The sequence below is a fragment of the Fukomys damarensis genome, unplaced genomic scaffold (assembly GCF_012274545.1).
Source record: "Fukomys damarensis isolate Sample0158 unplaced genomic scaffold, DMR_v1.0_HiC HiC_scaffold_34, whole genome shotgun sequence".
In the NCBI taxonomy this organism is placed as follows: Eukaryota; Metazoa; Chordata; class Mammalia; order Rodentia; family Bathyergidae; genus Fukomys; species Fukomys damarensis.
In genome coordinates, this window is record NW_022900946.1 from 1,360,910 (window position 1) to 1,381,672 (window position 20,763).

Genomic DNA, 20,763 nt, shown 5'->3' on the forward strand with positions numbered 1-20,763 from the left:
GGAAGCCATCGCTGGGCCCGCCCGCGGCTGCCGGGAGACCTGCCTCAGCGCTGACTGACGAGGGAGCAAGCCCTCGAGCTCGCTGGCAGCTCACACCGCACAGTTGCGAGCTGGGGGACCCGAGGGCCCGGATCCTGGCCGAGTGTGTGCGGCCGAGCCTCCCTCCCCTGCCCTCATCTCGGGGCAGGTCCTCGGCCTCACTGCACAGACGGAACCCGCCTTACCCGGGAAGCAGGGCAAGGCGTGAAAGCTGTAAGGAAATCTGACTGGATCTAATTAAAATACATGTAACGGGTGCCGCCGCCTGCCTCGCAAGCTCAAGTTCCTGAATTAGATCCCTGGTACAAAAAAAAAAAAAAAAAAAAATCTTGACCTTTGACTCATTATTTTTGGACAGCCTCACAATATAGGTCTCATCTGATTTTTGTGGCTGAATGAGCAGGGCCCTGTCTTCTTTATTACAATAAACCCAGTGCCTGGCACTCAGGCATTTAGGAAATAATTTGCTTCAGTACTGGAGATCCGAGCCCAGGGCCTTCACGATAAGCTACATCCCCATGCTTTAAAAAAATTTTTTTTGAGACAAGGTCTTGTTAAGTGGCTAATTTTCCCAGGCTGGGTTCAAACTTGTGATCTTCTTTCTTCATCCTCCCAGGGCCCTGGGATTACAGGCGTGCACCACCATACCTACCCAGCTCAAAAAAAATTTTTTTTGAATGAATGAATGAAGTTTAGCAGATAGAGAATCAGAGTTAGGTTAAGTAACTTGGGTAGAAGGTCCCTGTAATAGTGACAGAGCTGAGACTCAAGATGGTGTCTTCTGACAGAGATGGAGGCTATTTCTAATTCTGTGCTGTCTCAGAATCACTGACTATTCACACTGAGGAAGGGCCTCTCAGAGACCACCCGGCCCAGCCCCTCACTTCCGGGTGAAGATGGGGCAGGAGGTTTCACAACACAGTCCCTCTGCTCTGGTAAGTACTCATGGCGCTTTTTCTTCCAGAGAAGCTGGGAGTAGATCCTTGTGTGTATTACAGATCACGAGGCAAAATGGAACAGTAATTATGATTCTGAAATTGCTCATAAGTAGATTCATGCCCGGGTACTCCAACTCAGATTAATGAGACTGAGTTGCTGATTCCCAGGAGCCCATAGTCACTGAAGGCTTAAGAGCTACTAATTAGATCAGTGACTTTAGTTATTCACTTGGAAAAGTAATAAATAGCACTGTGGGTAGTCAAAGATTACTGTATGGGTTGTGGTTAAGAGCAAGACCTCGCTGGAGCCAGGCTGCCCGAGTTCAAATCCCATCTTTGTGACTGTCACGTATTGCTGTGTGGCCCCAAACAAGCTTCCTCCTGGATAATGAATGGTGTTTCTAGTGTATTAAAGATGCACGCACATGGGTCAATTCGATGCTGGATAGATGAGTGTGACAAACACATGGTGCATGAGCTCAGGGGTGAGCAAATCACTTTCTGGAGTAAAATGGAAGAGCCATCCTTGAACCACTGAAAAATAAGTAAGGCTTCGAAGATTGGGGTAGAGGAAGGGGGTCAGGGGCCAGGGGCAGCACATCCGGGTCACAGAGGGGGCCTGTGACCCATCGTGGAGCTGTTGGAGGATGGGGGACTCTCGGGGGTGGAGGGATGAGCTGGGCCAGAACGAGGGAGGCATCAGGTTCTGGCAATAAGTTTGATGTTAGAAAGCAGTGAAAAAACCCTTATGGGACTTTGACCAGATCACTTTGCAACGGCGGGAGAATATAGTGACTCAGAGAAAACACCACGGAGTTCAGTTTGGAGCCAGGCTTCCCCGGTGGGAGTGGATTTCCCAGCACCGGAGAGGTGGTGGGTCAGGCGGGGCAGCCTGTCTGGTAGAGGAGCTGGTCGGGATCTCCCTCTAGTGGCTGAGGCTGGTATTTGCTTGGAGAAGATTGGCCTGGGATTTTTTTTTTTTTTTTTTTTTTTTTTTTTTTTTTTTTTTTTTTTTTTTTTTTTTTTTTTTTTTTTTTTTTTTTTTGACCAGGGTCTATGTGGTTTAGACTGCCCTTGAACTCACTCTTGTAGCCCAGGCCTACCTCGAATTCACGGTAGTTCTCCTGCCTCAGCCTCCCAGTACTGGGATTCCAGGAGTACGCCACTTCGCCTGGCTTTGAACTGCGATTTCTCAGTCTGCTTGGCTGGTTCTTGTGTAATATGGCTGAGGTCTGTTCTGTGCCAGGTGCCTTTATGTGCCTCATCTCCAGGAACCCTCACAGTGACCAAGTGGAGTAGATGCTGTTAACGTTTAGCTGAAGAAAACCGGATGCTTCCTGCACTACGGAGGTGGAAAGGGCTTGGGAATCGTTTTCTCCTTCCACTTCATTTTCGTTATCTCACAAGCTCACTGTTTTTCTGATGTTTCCTATTTGGCTTTGCCCCTTGTTGTCTGGATCTTCCCAGACTAAATCTTCAGTCAGTTCTTACCTTTTTGGGATTCCAAGGTCTGGCATGTTGAGCACAAATGAATGTTCTCACTTTGGCTCACTCAGCTGGTCAGCATCACTGGGAAGGCAGCAGCATGAGTGCTGGAACAGGGCTTAGAACACATTTAAAATGAACTAAAATATAAAGTTATGCGTGTGCATGAATTCACGTGTGCATGGTGCTGGGGGTTGAACCCAGGGCCTTGCATGTGCTAAGCAAGTATTCTATCATCGAACTACATCTCCATCCCTTTTTATCTTACTTTTTGAGACAAGCTCTCACTAAATTGTCCAGGCTTGGCTCAGACTTGCGATATCCCAGCCTCAGACTCCCAAGTAGCTGGGAGTATGGGTGTGCACCACTGCACCCAGGTCTGACCTTTTTTTGTTTTTTTTTTTTTTTTTTTTTTTTTTTTTTTTTTTGTACCAGGGATTGAACTCAGGACTTTACGCTTGCAAGGTAAGTGCAGTGCCACGGAGCTAAATCCCTAGCCCTCAGGTCTGACTTTTTAAAAAGGAAAACAAATCAAAACAAAAAACAGGGCTAGGGATGTAGCTCAGTGGCGCCACACATGCCTGGCAAGGGCAACATCCTGAGTTTGATCCCCGTTCAGGAAACAAAAAACAAAACAAAAACCAACCAAATAACCCCCACTTCAAACATCAATACTGCCCAAACATCTCCTGTGGCATAAGGTTCCTTCAGCTGGCCCCTTCCGTGACATCTCTGTTGTCAGCTCGGCCTATCCCTACTGGGTCCTTCTCTCTCTCACCAGCCTTCTCTCTCTTTAATGTCTCCCTTAGTCATATCATAGTCCTCCCGTGGTGTCAATGTTTTCCCTTATCTACACTGTCTATCCTTGGCTATGGTCCTCTCCCGGGTCCCAGTCCTTACCTTCCAGAGTTTGCTGGGGGCTAGTGGAAACATACAGTAGCATAGCCGAAAGCCGTCCTCTTGGGTTGGGGTATAGCTCAGTGGTATAGCATTTGCCTGGCATGAGCAAGGCTTGGATTTCCTCCCCAGTGCTGCAAAACAAAAAGCAAGCTGGGCCTGGTGTGGTGGTGCATGCCTATAATCTCAGCACTCGGGAGGCTAAGGCAGGAGGATTGCTGAGAGTTCCAGGCAAGCCTGGGCTACATAGTGAGTTCAGAGCCAGCCCTAACTACAAAGCAAGACCCTATCTCAAAAAAACCCAAAACAAGGGCCAGGGATTTAGCTCAGTGGTGCTGCCACCTGCCTCAAAAGCGCAAGGTCCCAAGTTCGATCTCTGGTACAAAAAAAACAAAATCCAACCAAACAACAATAACAACAAAAAAAAACATGGTACATGGAGGACCCCCAGCTACTTGGGAGATGTAGGCAGGAAGATTGCTCGTTGGACCACCCTGAGCAACTCAAGCTCTGACTTAAAAATAAAACAAAAAGGCTAGGGCTGTAGCTTAGTGATAGAGCACTTACCTAACGGAGGCCCTGGCTTTCATCTCCAGTACTGAAAAAAAAAAAAAATCATTCTGTCCGCTCAAACCCGTTTCTTTCTGGACTGTATCTGTGATAGTATCAGTGTTGTCTTGTTATTTTATTCCCATACTCAGTCAACTCCTTGTCATTTTATTGCCATACTATTTCCTGAAGTCACTCCTACTGCCATTGATCAAACTGGTTTTTGTTTGTTCTGTGGTACTGGGGGTTAAATCCAGGTACTTTTCACTGAGCTCCATCCCCAGCCCTTTTTCATTTTGAGGCAGGGTCTTGTTAGATCATTAAGTTGCTTAGTCTGGGCTTGAATTTGTGATTCTCTTGCCTCAGCCTCCAGGAGTGTGGGGTTACAAGTGTGCACCACCCTACCTGGCTGTACCAGGGATTGAACCCAGGACCACCTCACTGGGCTACCATGGTTAGAGAGTCCTCACACTCCATCTTGTGAACATGTGAGTTTTGGGGATCTTAGATCCAGCCCAGAGCACAGTTTGCATGCCTCCTCATGTTGTTTGCATGGTCAGTTCGTGTCAGTTGTGGGGTGACCGAGGGCAGTGACTGTAGTGTGCAGTGTCTCCAGTTTTCTGCTTCTGCAGACTCACGCCCCAGAACTGTAGGGTGAGGTGCACGCTTGCTTCGGACAAATGTGACCGTATGACTTAGCACACGTGCAGTGAGGAGGAAGTGGCGGAAGTCCAGGGGACACAATACCTGCATCTGGAGGGACGTGACATTACTGGAGTTTTGCAGTCGCTGTGTGAGGTGGATGTGGTCCTCTTTTCACAGGCATAGGAAAGGCGAGCAGTAAAGTTGGGTGACTTTATGTGTTCCCATCTGGGAAGGGCCTGGCTTTGGCCTTAAAGCCACATCTGCTGGACTCCAAGCAGAGGCTACAGGAGTGTAACCACGGGACAGTTCCATTCAGCTTCAGACGTGCAATGCCTGGCTTGTGTCACTTTGTTTTTCTTCTACATTGGGGCACCAAAAAATGAATCAAAACAAGAATCGGGGCTCTTCAGTCAGACTGCCTAGGTTTGAATCCTGTTAACCCTCAACAGTTAATTAAGTCTTCACTTCTCTCATATAAAAAGGTAGATACAACGCTTGCTTCACAGGGATGTTTTCATATGTGAACCTGGTTGAGTAGCATAACTTTTCTGAACTTTAGCTTCTCAAATGCAAATTTGAGATAATAATACTTTTTCTACTTGTTTCACAGAGTTGCAAGGTAGTAAAATTTTGGTGATTTTGAATATTCAGGCCTTAAACCTGCAAAGGCTACATGGACGCTAGATGCTGCTATCATTAGAGCTGTCTGCCTAAATTGACATTGATTTTTTAAAATTAGGGTATTAAGCAGGACTGGGATATAGCTCAGTGGTGAAGCACTTGGATTTCATGTGCAAGGCCCTGGTTTCATCACCAACGTGACACACACAGAAGAAATTTACAGATTTGGCAAGGACACAAATCGGCAGATTTTGGTAATTCCATCACTTCTGTGAGAATAATTTCTTCAAAGCCCCTTTCCAAGGCTGGGTGTGGTGGCGCATGCCTGTAATCCCAGCACTTGGGAGGCTGAGGAGGAGGATCGCTGTGAGTTCTAGGCCAGCCTGAACTACACATCAGATCCTGTCTTTAAAAACCCAAAGCAAACAAACCCCCCCCCCCCAAAAAAAAACAAACAGAAACACCCTTTCTAGTGATTCTCAGCTTCAGGCTATAATGATCTGCTCCTATCACTATAGTTTTACTTTTCTAGGATATTATATAAATGGAATTCATACAGATATGATTTTTGCATTTGATTTTTTATACTTTTGTAACAGCTTTTTATGTAGTATATCTTAAGACTTTTTTCTTGAAATCAGCTTCTTCTTTTTTTTTTTTTTTTTTTTTGGTAGCAGGGATCCTACTCTGGTCCTTGTGCCTGCAAGGCAGGCAGTGGAACCACTGAGCTAAATCCCCAGGCCCTGAAATCATCTTCTTAATTGAGGTATAAGTCACATACAATAGAATTCACCATTTCTGTATTTATTTTGGTGCTGAGGGTGACATGCAGGGCCTCATGCATGTTAAGCACATGCTCTGCCGCAGCCCCAGAATTCACCACTTTAAAGTGTGCAATTCAGCCAGGCGTGGTGATGCACGACTGTAATCCTAGCACTAGGGGGGCTGAGGCAGGAGGATCGCTGTCAGTTGGAGACCAGCCTGGGCTACAGTGAGTTCCAGGTCAGTCTCAACTACATAGTGAGACCCTGTCTCAAAAAAAAAAAATAAATAAATAAATAAAAATAAGGTGTGCAGTTCAGTGGGTTTTGGCATATTCACATTTTACAGCCATTACCAATAGGGTATTCCAGGACATCTGCATCATCCCAGAAGTAACTCCCATAGCCTGCGGCAGCCACTACCCATGCTGCCCACCTCCCCACGATGGCTCTTCATCTGCCTTCCATCACTACTCTAGACGTTTTGTATAAGTGGAATCCTATAGAATGTATATGAATACACTTGAATCTGGCTTCTTTCACTTATTGTGATGTTTTCAAAGTTCACCCAGGTCATAGTATTTATCAGTACTTTATTCCTTTTTACATCGGGGTAATATTCTAATGTATGAATATGCTACATTTGTATTCGTGGTTGATGGGCATTTGGGTTTTCCCAAGTTTTTTGACTATTGAGTATAACCCTGCTATGAACATTCATGCCCATGTTTTTGTGCAAACATATCTTCAGTTCTCTTGGGTATGTACCTAAAGATAAATTGGATCATTATGGTAACTTATTGTTATTATTTTTAAAGATAAGGTCCTGCTATGTATTCTAAGCTGGACTTAACTCGTTACATAGCCCAAGCTTGAATTCATGGCAGTTGGGATTACAGATGTATACTACCATGTCCCATTGATGTTTAATTCCTCGAGAAACTGACAAATTGTTTTTCACAGTGGCTGCACTATTATACGTCACTACCAGCAATATACGGGTGTTACATTGTCTCTAAATTCTTATCAACATTTGTTAATTTCTATTTTTTTTGTTATGCTCATCCTAGTAGGTGTGAAGATGGATCTTGTAGTTTTTATTTGCATTTTTCCTGATGGCTGTGTGTTTATTGGTCATGAATACCTTTTCAGAGAAGTCCTTTGCTCATTTTTAAATTGATGGTACCAGGGATCGAACTCAGGACCTTGCGCAGTGCCACTGAGCTACATCCCTGGCCTTGTATAGTTCTTTATATATACTGGATAGAAGATTTGGAAAGTTTTCCTTCCATTCAGTGGGTTATCTTTTCTATATAGTGTGCTTTGAAACACAGAATCTTTTTTTTTTTTTTTTTTTGAGACAAGGAGTTACAGTATAGTTCCGGACAATTATGAACTCATGCTCTTCCTGTGAGATCTTTTTTATTTTGTTGTTGTTTTGAGGCAAGGTCTCACTATGTAGCCTATCCTGGCCCTGAACTCTCAGTGATCCTTTTGCCTTGGCCTCACAAGTGCTGGGGTTTAGAAGTGGACCACCATGCCCAACTCTTCAGTGTTTTAAGGTTAAATTGCTTTTTTTTTTTTTTGGTACCGGGGATTGAACTTGGGTCCTTGTACTTGCAAGGCAGGCCACCGAACTGTTGAGCTAAATCCCCAGCCCCAAGGTTAAATTGTTGATTTGAGATCTTTCTTCTCATATAGGTACTTAAGAGATAGGCTCAAATTTATGGCTGCTATATTCACCTTCATTTATCTCAAAGTATTTTCAAATATCCTTTGTGATTTCTTCTTTGACTCTTGGTTATTTAACACCGTTGTTTAATTTCCATGTAATTGCGAGTCTCCCAAATTTCTTTTTGTTATTAGTTCATTCCTTATGATTTTTTTTTTTTTTTTTTTTTTTTTTTTTATACTGGCGATCAAAGTCAGGACCTTGTACTTGTGAGGCAGGCGGTGGAACCCCTGAGCTAAATCCCTGGCCTGTCTTTTTTATTTTTTGAGACAGGCTCTTGCTAAATTGCTGAGTTGCCTGGGCTGGGTTCAAACTTGCAATCCTCCTGCTTCGGCTTACTAGAGTGCTGGGATTACAGGCTATACCCACTCCTGGTCTGTTGCCTGCTTTCTGGCTTGTGTGCAGATCACATTTCTGTTTGCATATCTCATAATTTTTGTTGAAAACAGTGTATTTCAGGACATATACCTACATATATGTGTGTGTATGTATATATGTATGTATATATATACACACACACTTTTGTTTTTGCTGTTGTTTTTGTTTGTTTGTTTGTTTTGAGTCATGGTCTTGCTTTGTAGTTCATACTGGCCCTAAACTCAACCTTGTAGTCCAGGCTGGCCTCAAATTCACAGCGCTTCTCCTGTCTCAGCCTCCCAAGTGCTGGGATTACAGGTGTGTGTGTGGCACCATGCCTGGCAAATGTTTTATTTTGTTCTTAAATGGTTTTTATTAGCTTCTCTGGTTTTCTGGTGTGAAATGAACTCTTTGAAGAAGCCACATCTATATTCAAGAGCCTCCAGACTTTTCCCCTCAGAACTGGGAATCAAACACAAGGCCTTTGCACTACATTATGTCCCTAGTGTTTTATCTTTTTAAATTTTAACCCAGGATCTTGCTGAATTGCTGCATTTCCCAGGCTGAGCTTCAGTTTCTATGATCCTCCTGCTTCAGCCTCCCAGTGCACTGGGATTAAATATCCACACCACTGGGCCAAGCCTGCAGGATAGGTGGAGAGGACGGATTTTGCAGATGAAAAGCCCAAGTTGTCTCAGGCCATCTTTAGTCTTTTTCATTTAGTGTCAACCCTTGTACCTGATGCAGCCTTCCTGCTACCACTCAAAGCCCACTTGAACGCAGGCCTGACAGACCTCTGGCCCCACAGCCCTCAAGGTATGAATGTGATGACATCTGAATCCTGTACAGGATTTTTCCACCTCGTCAAAGCCAACAGAATCCCTTCCTTTCGGCTGGAACCGCCATCTTTCAGTAATTTGCCAAAATGACGAACACAAAGGGAAAGAGGAGGGGAACCCGGAGTATGTTCTCTGGGCCTTTTAGAAAACATGGGGTTGTTCCTTTGGCCATATACATGGGAATCTACAAAAAGGGTGATATTGTAGACATCAAGGGAATGGGTACTGCTCAAAAAGGAATGCCACCCAAATGTTACCATGGCAAAACCTGAAGGATCTACAGTGTTACCCAGCATGCAGTGCATCGTCGTGAATAAGCAAGTTAAGAGCGAGATACTTGCCGAGAGGACTCGTGTGTATTGAGCATTTTAAACACTCAGAGTCGAGATAGCTTCCTGAAATGGGTCAAGGAACATGATCAGAAAAAGAAGGAACCCAGAGAAAGGGGCCTGGGTTGAGCTGAAGCGCCAGCCTGCCCCGCCCAGAGAAGCACACTTCGTGAGAACCCACGGGAAGGAGGCCGAGTCGAGTAGTTGGAACCTGTTCCCTGTGAATTCACGGCATAAGCTGGGGCTGTGGCTCTGCCATGAAACTCCTAATCAGCCGCTGAGTGCCCTAAGCCCAATTTAAAAAATAAAAAATCGTCCTGTGTTGTAAGGACGGCTTTCTTCATTGAACAGGTGTGTGGGGCCTCTACCTCAGAGAAGTACTATTTGGAGCAGATTCTTGTTTTGCCCAGTTAATTGTGTCAGGTCTTTACTCGTCAGTGTTTTCTCACTGAAAGATGTGAGGTATTGAGCAAATGTATACCTAAATGACCACATATTTATGAAATATCTATATTGGCTTAAAAATCCTCTAAATCACGTTTGGGACAAGATGTGTCGAAATATGTTATTTTTATTTTTTTTAAATTTTTCCCCATTAAGTTTATTGGTACATTTAAAGCACACAATAGTTATTTATCACTGGGATCTTATATCTTTACATAATATGTCTTGGTTATTTTTTCCCCAGACCCTTTTCCCTCCCTTGACACCCTTTACCCTTCCCTGTTTAGAAAGGCTTTGTGGCCGTTTCCTTTTTTCACATTTTTTTCTTTTCCCTTCTTTCCCCTCCCCTCCCCTGTCCTTCCCACTTCCCCTTTACCCATTTTCTTCCTATTTCACACTATCAGTTAATACCATTTGAACCATATTTACACTTAGGTTTAAGATGTATCAAAATAAATGGAAGTCAATAAATGGGATTTCAGTTAAATAAATTGTTTAAAGCACCCTAAAAAAAAAAGGCAACAGAATCCTACAGAAGATTCCCCTGTCTCTTTGTAGTCTGCCTACTCAAGGACCCTCATTTTCTTTTGTGACTATAAAAACTCGCCTGCCTCTAATCCCAGCTTCTCTGGCTGAGGCAGGAGGATTGCAAGTTCCAACCCACCTGGGCAACTTAGCAAGACCCTGTCTCAAAATAATAAAATAATAAAAGGGCTGGGGCTAGAGCACCTCCAGGTTTGATCCCCAGCCCTGCAAACAAACAACAATAGCCCCTCAAAGTGCATCAGAAGAACCAGCTAGCTCACCGTGGGTAACTTGACTCTGTGTTTCTGGGCCAGGTCACTCACATTTGGCTCAGACATGCGATTTTCTTATTTTCTTTGGTACCAAGGATCAAACTCGGGCCCTTGTACTTGCAAGGCAGGCGGCAGAACCACTGAGCTACATCCCCAGCCCCAATTTCCTTATTTTCTTAAGGTAGAGTTGTTATTATTGTAGGTCAGCTATGGGGGGTGAATCACCTCACTCCCCAATTTTTTTTAAAGCAAAACAGGTATTGGTACATTGTAGACACACATAATGGTCACATTCATCACAGGGAATTTGTACCTGGACAGGATGTATCTTGCTGCTGCTTTTTTTCTGACACCCCCCCCCACCTTCAACCCCTCTTCCCCTCCTTATTTACAAAAGCTGTGCTTCCATTTTTTTCTTCTATCCTCTTTTTTTTCTTGTCCCTTCTTTACTTTTCCCCTCCCTCCTTCCTTGTTCCCCTTCTCATTTGAACATTTTCTTCCCAATATCTGTTACACATTTTGGTCCTTATTTCCACTTTTGGCTTTTCACACCAGATAATGCAGGATTTAAACGTGTGCCTGATTCATTTCAGTAAAGAGTATGGTCTCCAGGTGCATCCATTTATGACTAGAAATGTCTTGGGCTTATCCTTCTTCATGGCCGAGTAATACTTCATTGTATAAAAAACAACCATGTCTTCCTTACCCATTCATCAGTTGATGGGCATTTGGGATGTTTCCAAGATTTAGCTATTGCAAACTGTCCTGCTGTAAACACGGGTGTGCATATATCGCTATGGTATGATGCTTTTTGGGGGGTACTGGGGATTGAACTCAGGACCTTGCGCTTGCAAGGCAGGTGTGGCATTACTGAGCAAAATCCCTGGCTTGTGATGCTTTTAATTCTTTCAGGAAGGTACCAAGAAGAGGAGTAGCTGGGTCAAATGGAACCTCTAGTTTTAAATTTTTGAGAAATCTCCACACTGATTTCCACAGAGGTTGCACCAGTCTACACTCCCACCAACAGTGGAGAAGGTTCCTTTCTCCCCACAGTCTTGCCGGCATTTGTTATTGGTTGATTTTTTTTTTTTTTTTGAGACAGGGTCTCACTATGTAGTTGAGACTGACCTGGAACTCACTGTGTAGCCCAGGCTGGTCTCGAACTCACAGCGATCCTCCTGCCTCAGTCTCCCGAGTGCTGGGATTATAGGCGTGCGCCACCACGCCTGGCCCTTGATTTTTGTTTGATTGTATTTGTACAAGGTATTGAACTCAGGACCTTGTGCTTGCAAGGAAGGAGTGGTGCCACTGAGCTAAATCCCTGGCCTATTGGTTGATTTTTTTTTTTTTTTTGGTACCAGGGATCAATCTCCAGACTTTGTTCTTGTGAAGCAGGAGGCAGAACCGCTGAGCTAAATCCCCAGCCCGGGTTAATTTCTTGATAACAGCCATTCTTTCTGGAGTGAGGTGGAATCTCACTGTTGTTTGGTTTGCATCTCTTGGATGACCAGTGATAATGAACATTTTTTCATATATTTACTTGCGATTTCTATTTCTTTATCTGAGAAGTGATATTCATTTCAGATAATCATTTTTGAATTGGGGCTTTAAATTTGGGGGGGTCTGATTTTTTTTTTTTTTAGTTCTTTATATAGTTCACTCAAAAAGAAGTAGTCTTTTGTCTGAGAAACAGCTGGCAAAATTTTTTCCCACTTTGTGGGTTGTCTCTTCATTCTGTTGGAGGTTTCTTTTTCTATGCAGAAGCTTTTTAATAGGACGAAGTCCCAGTTTTTGGATCTTTGTGATTGTTCCTGTGTGATCAGGGTTTTTTCCATAAAGTCTTTGTCTACATCTGTGTCTCAGACATTCTGCCTGGTCTATCTTCCAGCAGATTTGCTGTGTCTGTTCTAATATTTTGATCTTCTATCCATTCTAACACTTCATTCATTTGCTTTGTTACTTCCAACTGTTCCCACTTCAGAAAGTCCATATGGGCGGCTTTAGAATTATTCCACCTCATTGCCCTGGGTTTGCCTTTGATGAACTGCAAGTCTAGGGTTGCATCTTGTTTGTTTGTTTGTTTGTTTTTGTTTTAGGTTTTTTGAGACAGGGTCTCACTATGTAGTTGAGGCTGACCTGGAACTCATTATGTAGGACAGGCTGGTCTCGAACTCACAGCGATCCTCCTGCCTCAGCCTCCCGAGTTCTGGGATTACAGGCATGCACCACCATGCCTGGCTGGGGTTGCATCTTGATTAAGTGTCTTCTCATTTTAACTGTAATACTTGGGTTGATGTTTATAAATTGCTTATAGCAAGTATTTTGCTAGTATTTAGAACCCTTAGGAAATGCCTACCTTTCAGATGTCTTCCAGATATAGCTGGGTTTTGAGTTTTGGGTCTGTTGCAAGATCCTACCAGTTTGATTTATTGGTGATGACAAGTTGCTGCCTATTTTGCCTAGCCCCTGGTTCTTTGGCACTGGCCCATAGTAAATATTGTTTATGACCTTTAGACCATCTTAGTCTTGGCATACCAGGAAGAACAACTGATTAGAACAATGATGTCACCTTCGCTAAAGGATTACATTCAGCAATAACAACAGCATTAAACACAGCCTAGAAATGGAAAAGCTGTGATAACTATTAATTTGCCATCTTGAACCATATGAACTAGATTTGTAGTTATATAACAAAAACTAAAACAAACCAGAAAATTGTACATAGTAAACATGACCTCAACACAATTTTACATGCAGTGGAGAAAATTTAAAAAGGGTTTAGGGGGGGAAATAGGGAGATTGAAGAAGAGGAAGAGATTAGAAGCAAGGCTGGAGGACAAAGAAGGTTATGCAGACTTTGGGAAACTGGTGAGGAAGACAAGAGGGAAAGAGAGAAGGAAGAAATATAAATAAGAACAGAACAACAACAAAAAACTAGATACAGTGTTCCACTCATATAAAAATAAGATCAAGAAAAAACACAAAACAATACCAAAACAAGAAAAGAAAAAATAAGAAAATAACTGTCTGCTTCAAGGTCTGTCTCTGCTGTCACTGATTGACAAGTAGGCACACAGAACCCAGATCCATGTTGATTACTCCCTATGGGCCAGCTGTAGATTTACAGTGGGGTAGTGGGTAATCCCAGCAAGACTGCGCCTTTAGTTTCATTGAAATTCAGGCTGGTTTCTGTTTGTTTTGGTACCAGGGATCGAATTCGGGACCTTGTGAGGCAGGTGGCAGGACCACCAAGCTAAATCCCTGGCCCTCAGGCTGATTTCTGGCTGTGAGGCTGGAACCCAATTTGTTCAGCCTCCGCTATTCCGTGTGCCTCCTGTGGGGTTGAGACTCGCTTCCTGTTGGCTTGAATTTGGTTCCTTGACCTCCTGCTGATTTGAACTCTGTTCTCCTTCACCCTGATGGAGCCAGCCTGATGGAGAGCTCAGCTGCTCTGAGTTCTGAGCTCAGCTGGCCCCTCTCCAAGATGGCTACCAGCCATTTGCCTTCTCCTCAGGGACATTGAACCTGGATAACTCAGCAGCTGCTGCAATCCACTGCACCCACTGCTCTGTTACACTGGTGTGTTTCTTCCTGGAGGCCTCTGGGGTTGCAGTAGTCATGGTGTGTCTGCAGATCTGAACCTCCTCTCCCACACTGTGAATCCAGGCTCGGAGAAAGTGCCCCTTCCCACCTCCTTCACTGACGTCTCCCTCCTTGCTCTTCCCGTGGGCTTCAGTTCTTACTTCAGATCCTTGTTGGATCCCATTTCCTTCCTTGTCTTCTTCACCTTCCTGTATTCCAGCATCTGGACACCAAATCTCAGAGAGGCTATTTCCCTGCTGTCCTCCATTCTGCCATCTTCCCAGATGTCTTTTTTTTTTTTTTTTTTTTTGAGACAGCATCTTGCTGTTTAGTTCAGGCTGGCCTTGAATTCACCTCACTCCCCAAACTGAGCTTTGCTCTTCCCAGCTCCCCCACAACCAGCTTTTTCTTTTGAGCTGTTTGCTTAGTCCCCAAAGGCTGCCCACCAATTCAGGTAGTGACAAAATTTAAACACTTGCTTGGAAATGTTTCTGACAAGCCCCATTGGAGAGGAGGCTTTTTTCACTGTGCACACTCCAGCTCAGGTAAAACATGGGCAGCTTATGAGCAAGGTCACTTCTGTATAGCCCGAATATGACATTTATTTGGGACTAAGGCTGTGGAAGAACTCCAGCTTCCTTCTGTCCCCTCCTCAGCTGCCAGGCTGTACTAAGGAGGTGTGCTGGTGCTTTTGAGTTCTCAAGAGAGATGGAGCATGAAAGCCAGGACTAAGGCAAGTTCTTCTTCCCAAGATTCAACTGCTTTTTGCTACAGCTCTTCTTTCTTTCCTATGTATAGTGTATGTGTGTATGTTTTAAGACAGAATCCCTCTAAGTTGCCCAGGCTGGGTTTGAATTTGCAGTTCTCCTGCCTCAGCCTCCCAGAGTGCTAGGATCACAGGCATGTACCACTGCACCTAGCTGTCAACTACTTGAAGAATTCCTCGGGCTGCTGCAAGCTTTGGTTAACTTCCAGAGTTTTGAAAGAAGTAGGTGCCAACCAGTTTTTGTTGTTATTCTTTTCACCACTTTTTTTTGGGGGGGGTAAGTCCTTTAATTTTTCACTGCTTTTAAAAATAAATATGAATGGTCAAATTACTATAGACTCTCCAAATCACTATAACTCTGCTTGCTCATATTTCTTCATAGCATCTGTAAGAGTTTCCTGAAACACTTTCTCTCTTGGTGTCAAAGCAGAAAGCAAGTCAAGGCCCAGGTTTCTCTGGTCTAGCAGTGTTGTAATGTACTGTACCACTGTGAAAACAGGAAGTGAGTTTGCTTTAGCGTGAGTAGTTCCCACTGTTTCCAGTATTTGTTGCTGACAAATCATCTAAAGAATACGAAATTTGTAATTTTATCAGGGAAGTTGAGCATAGCGCTGCATATCTGTAATCCTAGTCCTCTGGGAGACTGAGGCAGGAGGATCCTAAATTTGAGCCCAGCCTGACAACTTAGCGAGACCCTGTGTCAGAATAAAAAATGAAAAGGGTTGGGGAATACAGCTGAGTTCGCGTCTGTTGATTCATTAATTGATTATAGTTCTGGGACTCACACCCAGGACCTTGTGTTTGGCAAGCAAGTGTGCCGCCTGCAGCTACACCTCCAACCTTCATTGTTCACTCCTTTGCACTGTTTCCTTTTAGCTCCAAGGCTAAAACATTTTAACCTTGAGCATCATTCTCTTTACAGAAAAGAAACCTGATGAAAGTTGAGAGGTTCTGCTTTCTCGTGGTCATCTGTCAATGTGACACCATCCTCCAAGCAACCGGCCCATTTCTTCCTTGTTCTTCGTTGTGCTCCAAATCTAGCCATTAGAAAACCCTTTTTGGTGTTGATAACATGTTTCATAACCTGAGTCAGCTCCCTCGGAGTTACAGCCATTCTGACATTATTCCCATAGGTTTATGCCAGCCTTTATTTCTTGGTTTAGGTGGCTTTTCTTACCTTTTTTTTTTTTTTATTTTAAACAGGGTCTTGCTATGTAGTCCACACTGACCTTGAACTCACTATGTAGTCCAGGCTGGCTTTGAACTTGTAGTGATCCTCCTGCCCCAGCCTCCGAAGTGCTGGGATTACAGGTGTGCACCACCACCTCTGATCTTTTTTTTTTTTTAAATCACAAAATTTCCTTTACAGTCACTTCGGTTTATTTATTTATTTATTATTTTCCAGCGCTAGGGATGTACCCTGGGCCTTTCCTGTGCTTGCAAGTGCTCCGCCTCTGGGCTGCTCCACCACCCTAACTATAGTTTCTTTAAATTCTCTCCCCATTGCTTATTCATCCATATCTAAAAGGCATAAAAGAATGACCATTTGGTTGTTGTATTCTTATTGGACATTCTTGAAATGATAAAATTATGCTTTAGTTCAATACTAAAACAGATAAATATTTAGTATGTACAATGAGATAATTGTTCACTAACTTTGCACCCAATGATTAATTTACACATTATCAGTTTAGCATCCTATGACTCAGTTGCCATTCTAATGTCATAGCCATTCTCTTGCTAACCTTGAGTACCCTGAGAACTGAGGCTTCGAACTCAACAATTCTGCTCAGCCTCTCAAATTCTGGCTGGGATCACAAGCATATATCACTACACCTGGCCTGATCTTAGGATTTTGCACAAATTTACATCTACTTTTGCTATTTTGTATCTTGAGACAAGTTTTTGTTAAATTGTTAAGTTGCCCAGATTGGGCTCAAATGTGATCCTCCTGTCTCAGCTTCAAAGGGCACTGCCATTGCCTGAGTGTGGTAGTGTGCACCTATAGTCCCAGCACGCAGGAGGCTGAGGCAGGAGGATTGTTGTGAGTTCAAGGCCAACCTAGGCTACACAGTGAGACCCTGTCTCTCTCTCTCTTACACACACACACACACACACACAGAGTGCTGACATTATAGGCGTGTACCACCATGCCTGGCTCTGAGTCCAACAGTGCAGAATTGCACACAGCTTTTCCTCTTAGCGTTTCTTCCAATTACCTGTTACTGTACTGAAAAACAAGGCTGAAAGAGCTGGGGATGTAGCTCAGTGGCACTGTGCCTGCCTGGCAAGTATAAGATCCTAAGTTCGATCCCTGGGTATGGAAAAAACAAATAAACAAAACAAGAAAACAATGACACAACAACCAAGGCTGAGGCTGGAGAAATAAAAGGCATGAGAAAATAAAAGATAGAACGGGCCAATCTAGCTAGGTGCCCTTGGCCCACTCCCTTCGCTCAGAAAGTGGTTGTATTAGTTCTTCCTCACAGTCTCTTCCAGCTCTCATTACACAGGTTGTTCAAAGTAGGAGAAATAAGCCAGGCAAGGTGTGCACACCTGCAATCCCAGCACTCTGGGAGGCTGGGGCCAGAGGATGGCAAGTTTGAGCCCAGCCTGGGCAACTTAACCGTTTAACGTTAAAGACCCTGTCTAAAAATAAGGGCTGGGGACATAGCTTACTGTGAGAGCCCTGGGTTCAATCCCCATTGCTGGGGGGAAAAAAGAGTGAGAGGAATAAATACAATCCAGGCCCTTCTCGTTAGGGTCCCCAGCTTTGTGCCTGTTCTCTTTTACCTGCTATCTCCCTGCCTCTGCTGCTGTTTGTTCCAAGGCTCCAGGGCAGCCTAGGCATCAGTCCTGCGGCAGGCCCTGCTCTCTGCTGATTTTTGCTTTCCTAACCATTCTGTGTGGCTGCTGGAAATGACTTATTTTCTTTTGTTTTCCTCGTTGAGTTTGTTGGTACATTTTAGGTATACAGTACAGTTACATTCATCATTGGGATCTTGTACCTTTACATGATAGGTCTTGGTTCTCATTTTTTCCCCTTGTCCCAGCCCTCCCTTCACCCCCTCCTCCTGGAAATGACTATTTTCTCACATGAGAAAGAGGAGGTCCCTCTGCTCCTGGTCCCCAATTTGCTGGCTCATCCACAGCCTTTACTCCCACAGCCTACCCCTTTGCCAGAAGGACTGAGTACAAAGAGCTCTCTAGCCTCAGGCCCCCTGGGTGCCAGGACCAGCTCTCCCTGGAGCTCCAGTAGGTACAGACACCAGTACAGACTCCTTCCTCCCTTGTGATGAGTTGGGGGACGACAGCCTCAGACTTTTCCCCTAGGATGACATCAGTCTGGCCACCAGAGGGTTCTGATAACATCGATTCACAAGACAAGAGCTTGGGTCCTGTCCTTTGCTTCCTGTGTAGTTCTTGACCCCTTTTTGAATTTGGTTGCCATTTATTGCATGCTAAGAGATTTGAGAGAGATCCACCTTTTACCACTGTATAACAGTGCCCCAAAACCATAGGGAGTGCCTGAGCATGGGGCTACTCAGCCAACTATTGCTGCAAAGCCGAAGACATGTTCCAGGAGCATTGTTAGGGACTGTTATCTGCCTGGGCAGATGAGCGCCTGTCTCTTACAAATTTCCTTGGCACCCCCTTCAGAGCCCTAGGAAGTTCCAGAGCAGGGAGGAATATGGTGAAAAGCACTCAAGGATGTGAAATTTGGGCTGAGGGTAACACTCCAATGCCTGACCTCTCTGCCACTTTCCAGGAGACACTGGTGAACCTAGCAGGGCTCCTGGTCAGCCTCGTGCTGCTTCCTCTGGTGTCCTATCGCCCCAGGTAAGCCAGGAGCAGCGGTGGGGAGGAGCTATCCAAATGGGCTTCTCCCCTACTGGCTATCTCACTCTCGCCTCAGCTTCAGCCTCGGATGTTTCTTCCTCCTCACTGCCCTCCACATCTATGCCAACTACCGGGCGATCCGTGCCCTCGTCATGGAGACCCTGAATGAGAACCGGCTCCGGCTGGTCTTGAAGCACTTTCTGCAGAGGGGAGAGGTGCTGGACACTGCTTCAGCCAATCAGATGGAGCCACTCTGGACAGGTGACCCAAGCCCTCGGTCTCAAGTCCTGTGTCTCCCAGCCTTTCCCCATTTCTGTGCATCCTGACTTCAGCTTCCCACAGGTTTTTGGTCATCTCCGTCTCTGTCGTTAGGGGTTCCTTTACACTGCTTGGTCTCCAGGTGAGTAGCCCGGTGTCTCCCAGGCATCACTTCTACCACGTGTGCTTTTGCTCTGGTACACACTGGCCTCCTCTGAGCAGGGACCACCTCCGTACCAGGTTTTTCATTTCCAGTAACGGACTTGAGGACGGCGTGAGTATTTGAGGGCATCGGTCGTGTAACAGAGCACATAGAAGAGTTATCTCTGTTGGACGGAGGAAGGGTGGTGAACGGAGAGGATGGGTGACTGGGTACACGAGAGGAAGGGTGCGTGTGGACTGCACGGGTAACAGCGAAGGAATGGATGGCAAGCAAATGAAAGGTTGAAATGGACAGGTAGGGTTGAGTTGTTTGACCAGGTGGATGCTCCTGTGTTTGCTTTCTTCCTGCCCCACTGCCATCTCCTCTCCACCAGTGTCTCTGAGCTGCAGCAGCTGGTTGAGGGGCACCAAGAACCCTATCTCCTTTACTGGAACCAGTCACGAAGTGAGTGTGCCATTTTTCCCAGCCTTAGCCTCACTTTCCTGCAGTCACCTCATCCCCTCCCTCAGTTTAGAGACTGCCTGTGTCCTGATGAGCACGCCAGACGGAAGCTGATGGCCTGTGCAGTGTAGGTGCTGCCTCACTGAAATTGGTTTTATTCCTCTGTAAAAGGGAGCTCCCATGGCTAACTTATTACCTGTAACGTTTTCCTGTGAGTCATATGAGGTGGTCATGTAAAAGCAGTTCGTATATCGCCACACACTCAAACAGGATGATGCCCTTTGGCCGGCCCCCTGGAAGCATTCTTCTCTCTGAGTCTCTGCTTGGCAAAACCAGTCCTTGAGATCGCTGATCTGCTGATGGTATTCATTCTCACTAGCTCACCTCAGTGAGGTGCTGTGAAACTGTGTTTGAACGTAGGGCATTTCAGTTTGGCCAGAGCATTGGAAAGCAACAGGAAATGAAGTTGCTCAGGAAGTTAAGGAAAGGGCCCTTGATCTTCTGGTGAAGGCCTCTGGGGGAAACAGGTGAAGAGGAGTGATAGGGTTGAGGGTGTTCGGGGTAGTAGCCCTTCCCTGATAACGCTGTTTTCCCCTGGGTCTCTGAAGACCAGGTACAGGTAGTTTTGAGCCAGATGGCAGGCCCTGAGGCTGTCCTGAGGGCTGCCACACATGGGCTGCTGCTCGGAGCCCTGAAGAAAGATGGACCCCTTCTACAAGAGCTGGAGGAACTGAGGAACCAGGTACAGGCAGGTAAGAGCCTCGTGGTCTAGACTGCCACGATTCGGAGCAGGGGTGGGGAGGAAATGTGAACTGGCTCTTCACCTGCCTCAGGTCCTGAGAAGGATAGTTGGGCCATCGTCAGGGAGACGCATCAGGTGTTGGACAAGCTGTTCCCACAGTTTTTGGAAGGTAATGTAGGCCCCCTATCTTCTTATCCACTGGGACCTTCCTATACTCACCTAGGAAATAAAAGACCTGGCTTCTCTCTGTGATCTTAAGTCTAGGACTCGGTTTCCCTGTCTGTGGAGGGAGGAAGTTAGGATGGGCTCTGAGGCTGTGTTAGGGTTGACAGTCTGTCATCCCAGGTAGCATTTAAGAAGTGGGGAAGGGGTAGGGCTCGTTTACTGATAATGACCTTTTATTTCGGGTGTATTCCATACTGCCCCTTTTCTGTGTGCTATCTCTGAATTTTGGCCGCCAGCACATGAAATTTCAGCGTAGCATTATCCCAGAGCTCACCCAGCAGAGGAGTCTAGGCAGCGCACAAGGACCACACCT

At 45.2% G+C, this 20,763-nt stretch overlaps 2 protein-coding genes across 2 annotated transcripts in view; one reads left to right on the forward strand and one right to left on the reverse strand.

Annotated features, from left to right (window-relative positions):
- Positions 1-177, reverse strand: part of Mapk3 (mitogen-activated protein kinase 3) — a 6,512-nt gene extending 6,335 nt beyond the window's left edge. Inside the window, exon 1 of the mRNA XM_010617455.1 lies at positions 95-177. Within this exon, the coding sequence (XP_010615757.1) occupies positions 95-177 (83 nt within the window). The remainder of the gene's footprint in view (positions 1-94) is intronic.
- Positions 178-701: 524 nt separating this feature from the next.
- Positions 702-20,756, forward strand: LOC104857452 (RUS1 family protein C16orf58 homolog). Its single transcript, XM_010617332.3, has 7 exons — positions 702-974; positions 18,551-18,621; positions 18,698-18,882; positions 18,964-19,021; positions 19,416-19,486; positions 20,092-20,235; positions 20,317-20,756. The coding sequence occupies exons 1-7, from the start codon at positions 936-938 to the stop codon at positions 20,475-20,477; spliced, it is 729 nt and encodes a 242-aa protein (XP_010615634.1). The 5' UTR covers positions 702-935; the 3' UTR covers positions 20,478-20,756.
- Positions 20,757-20,763: the final 7 nt, after the last annotated feature.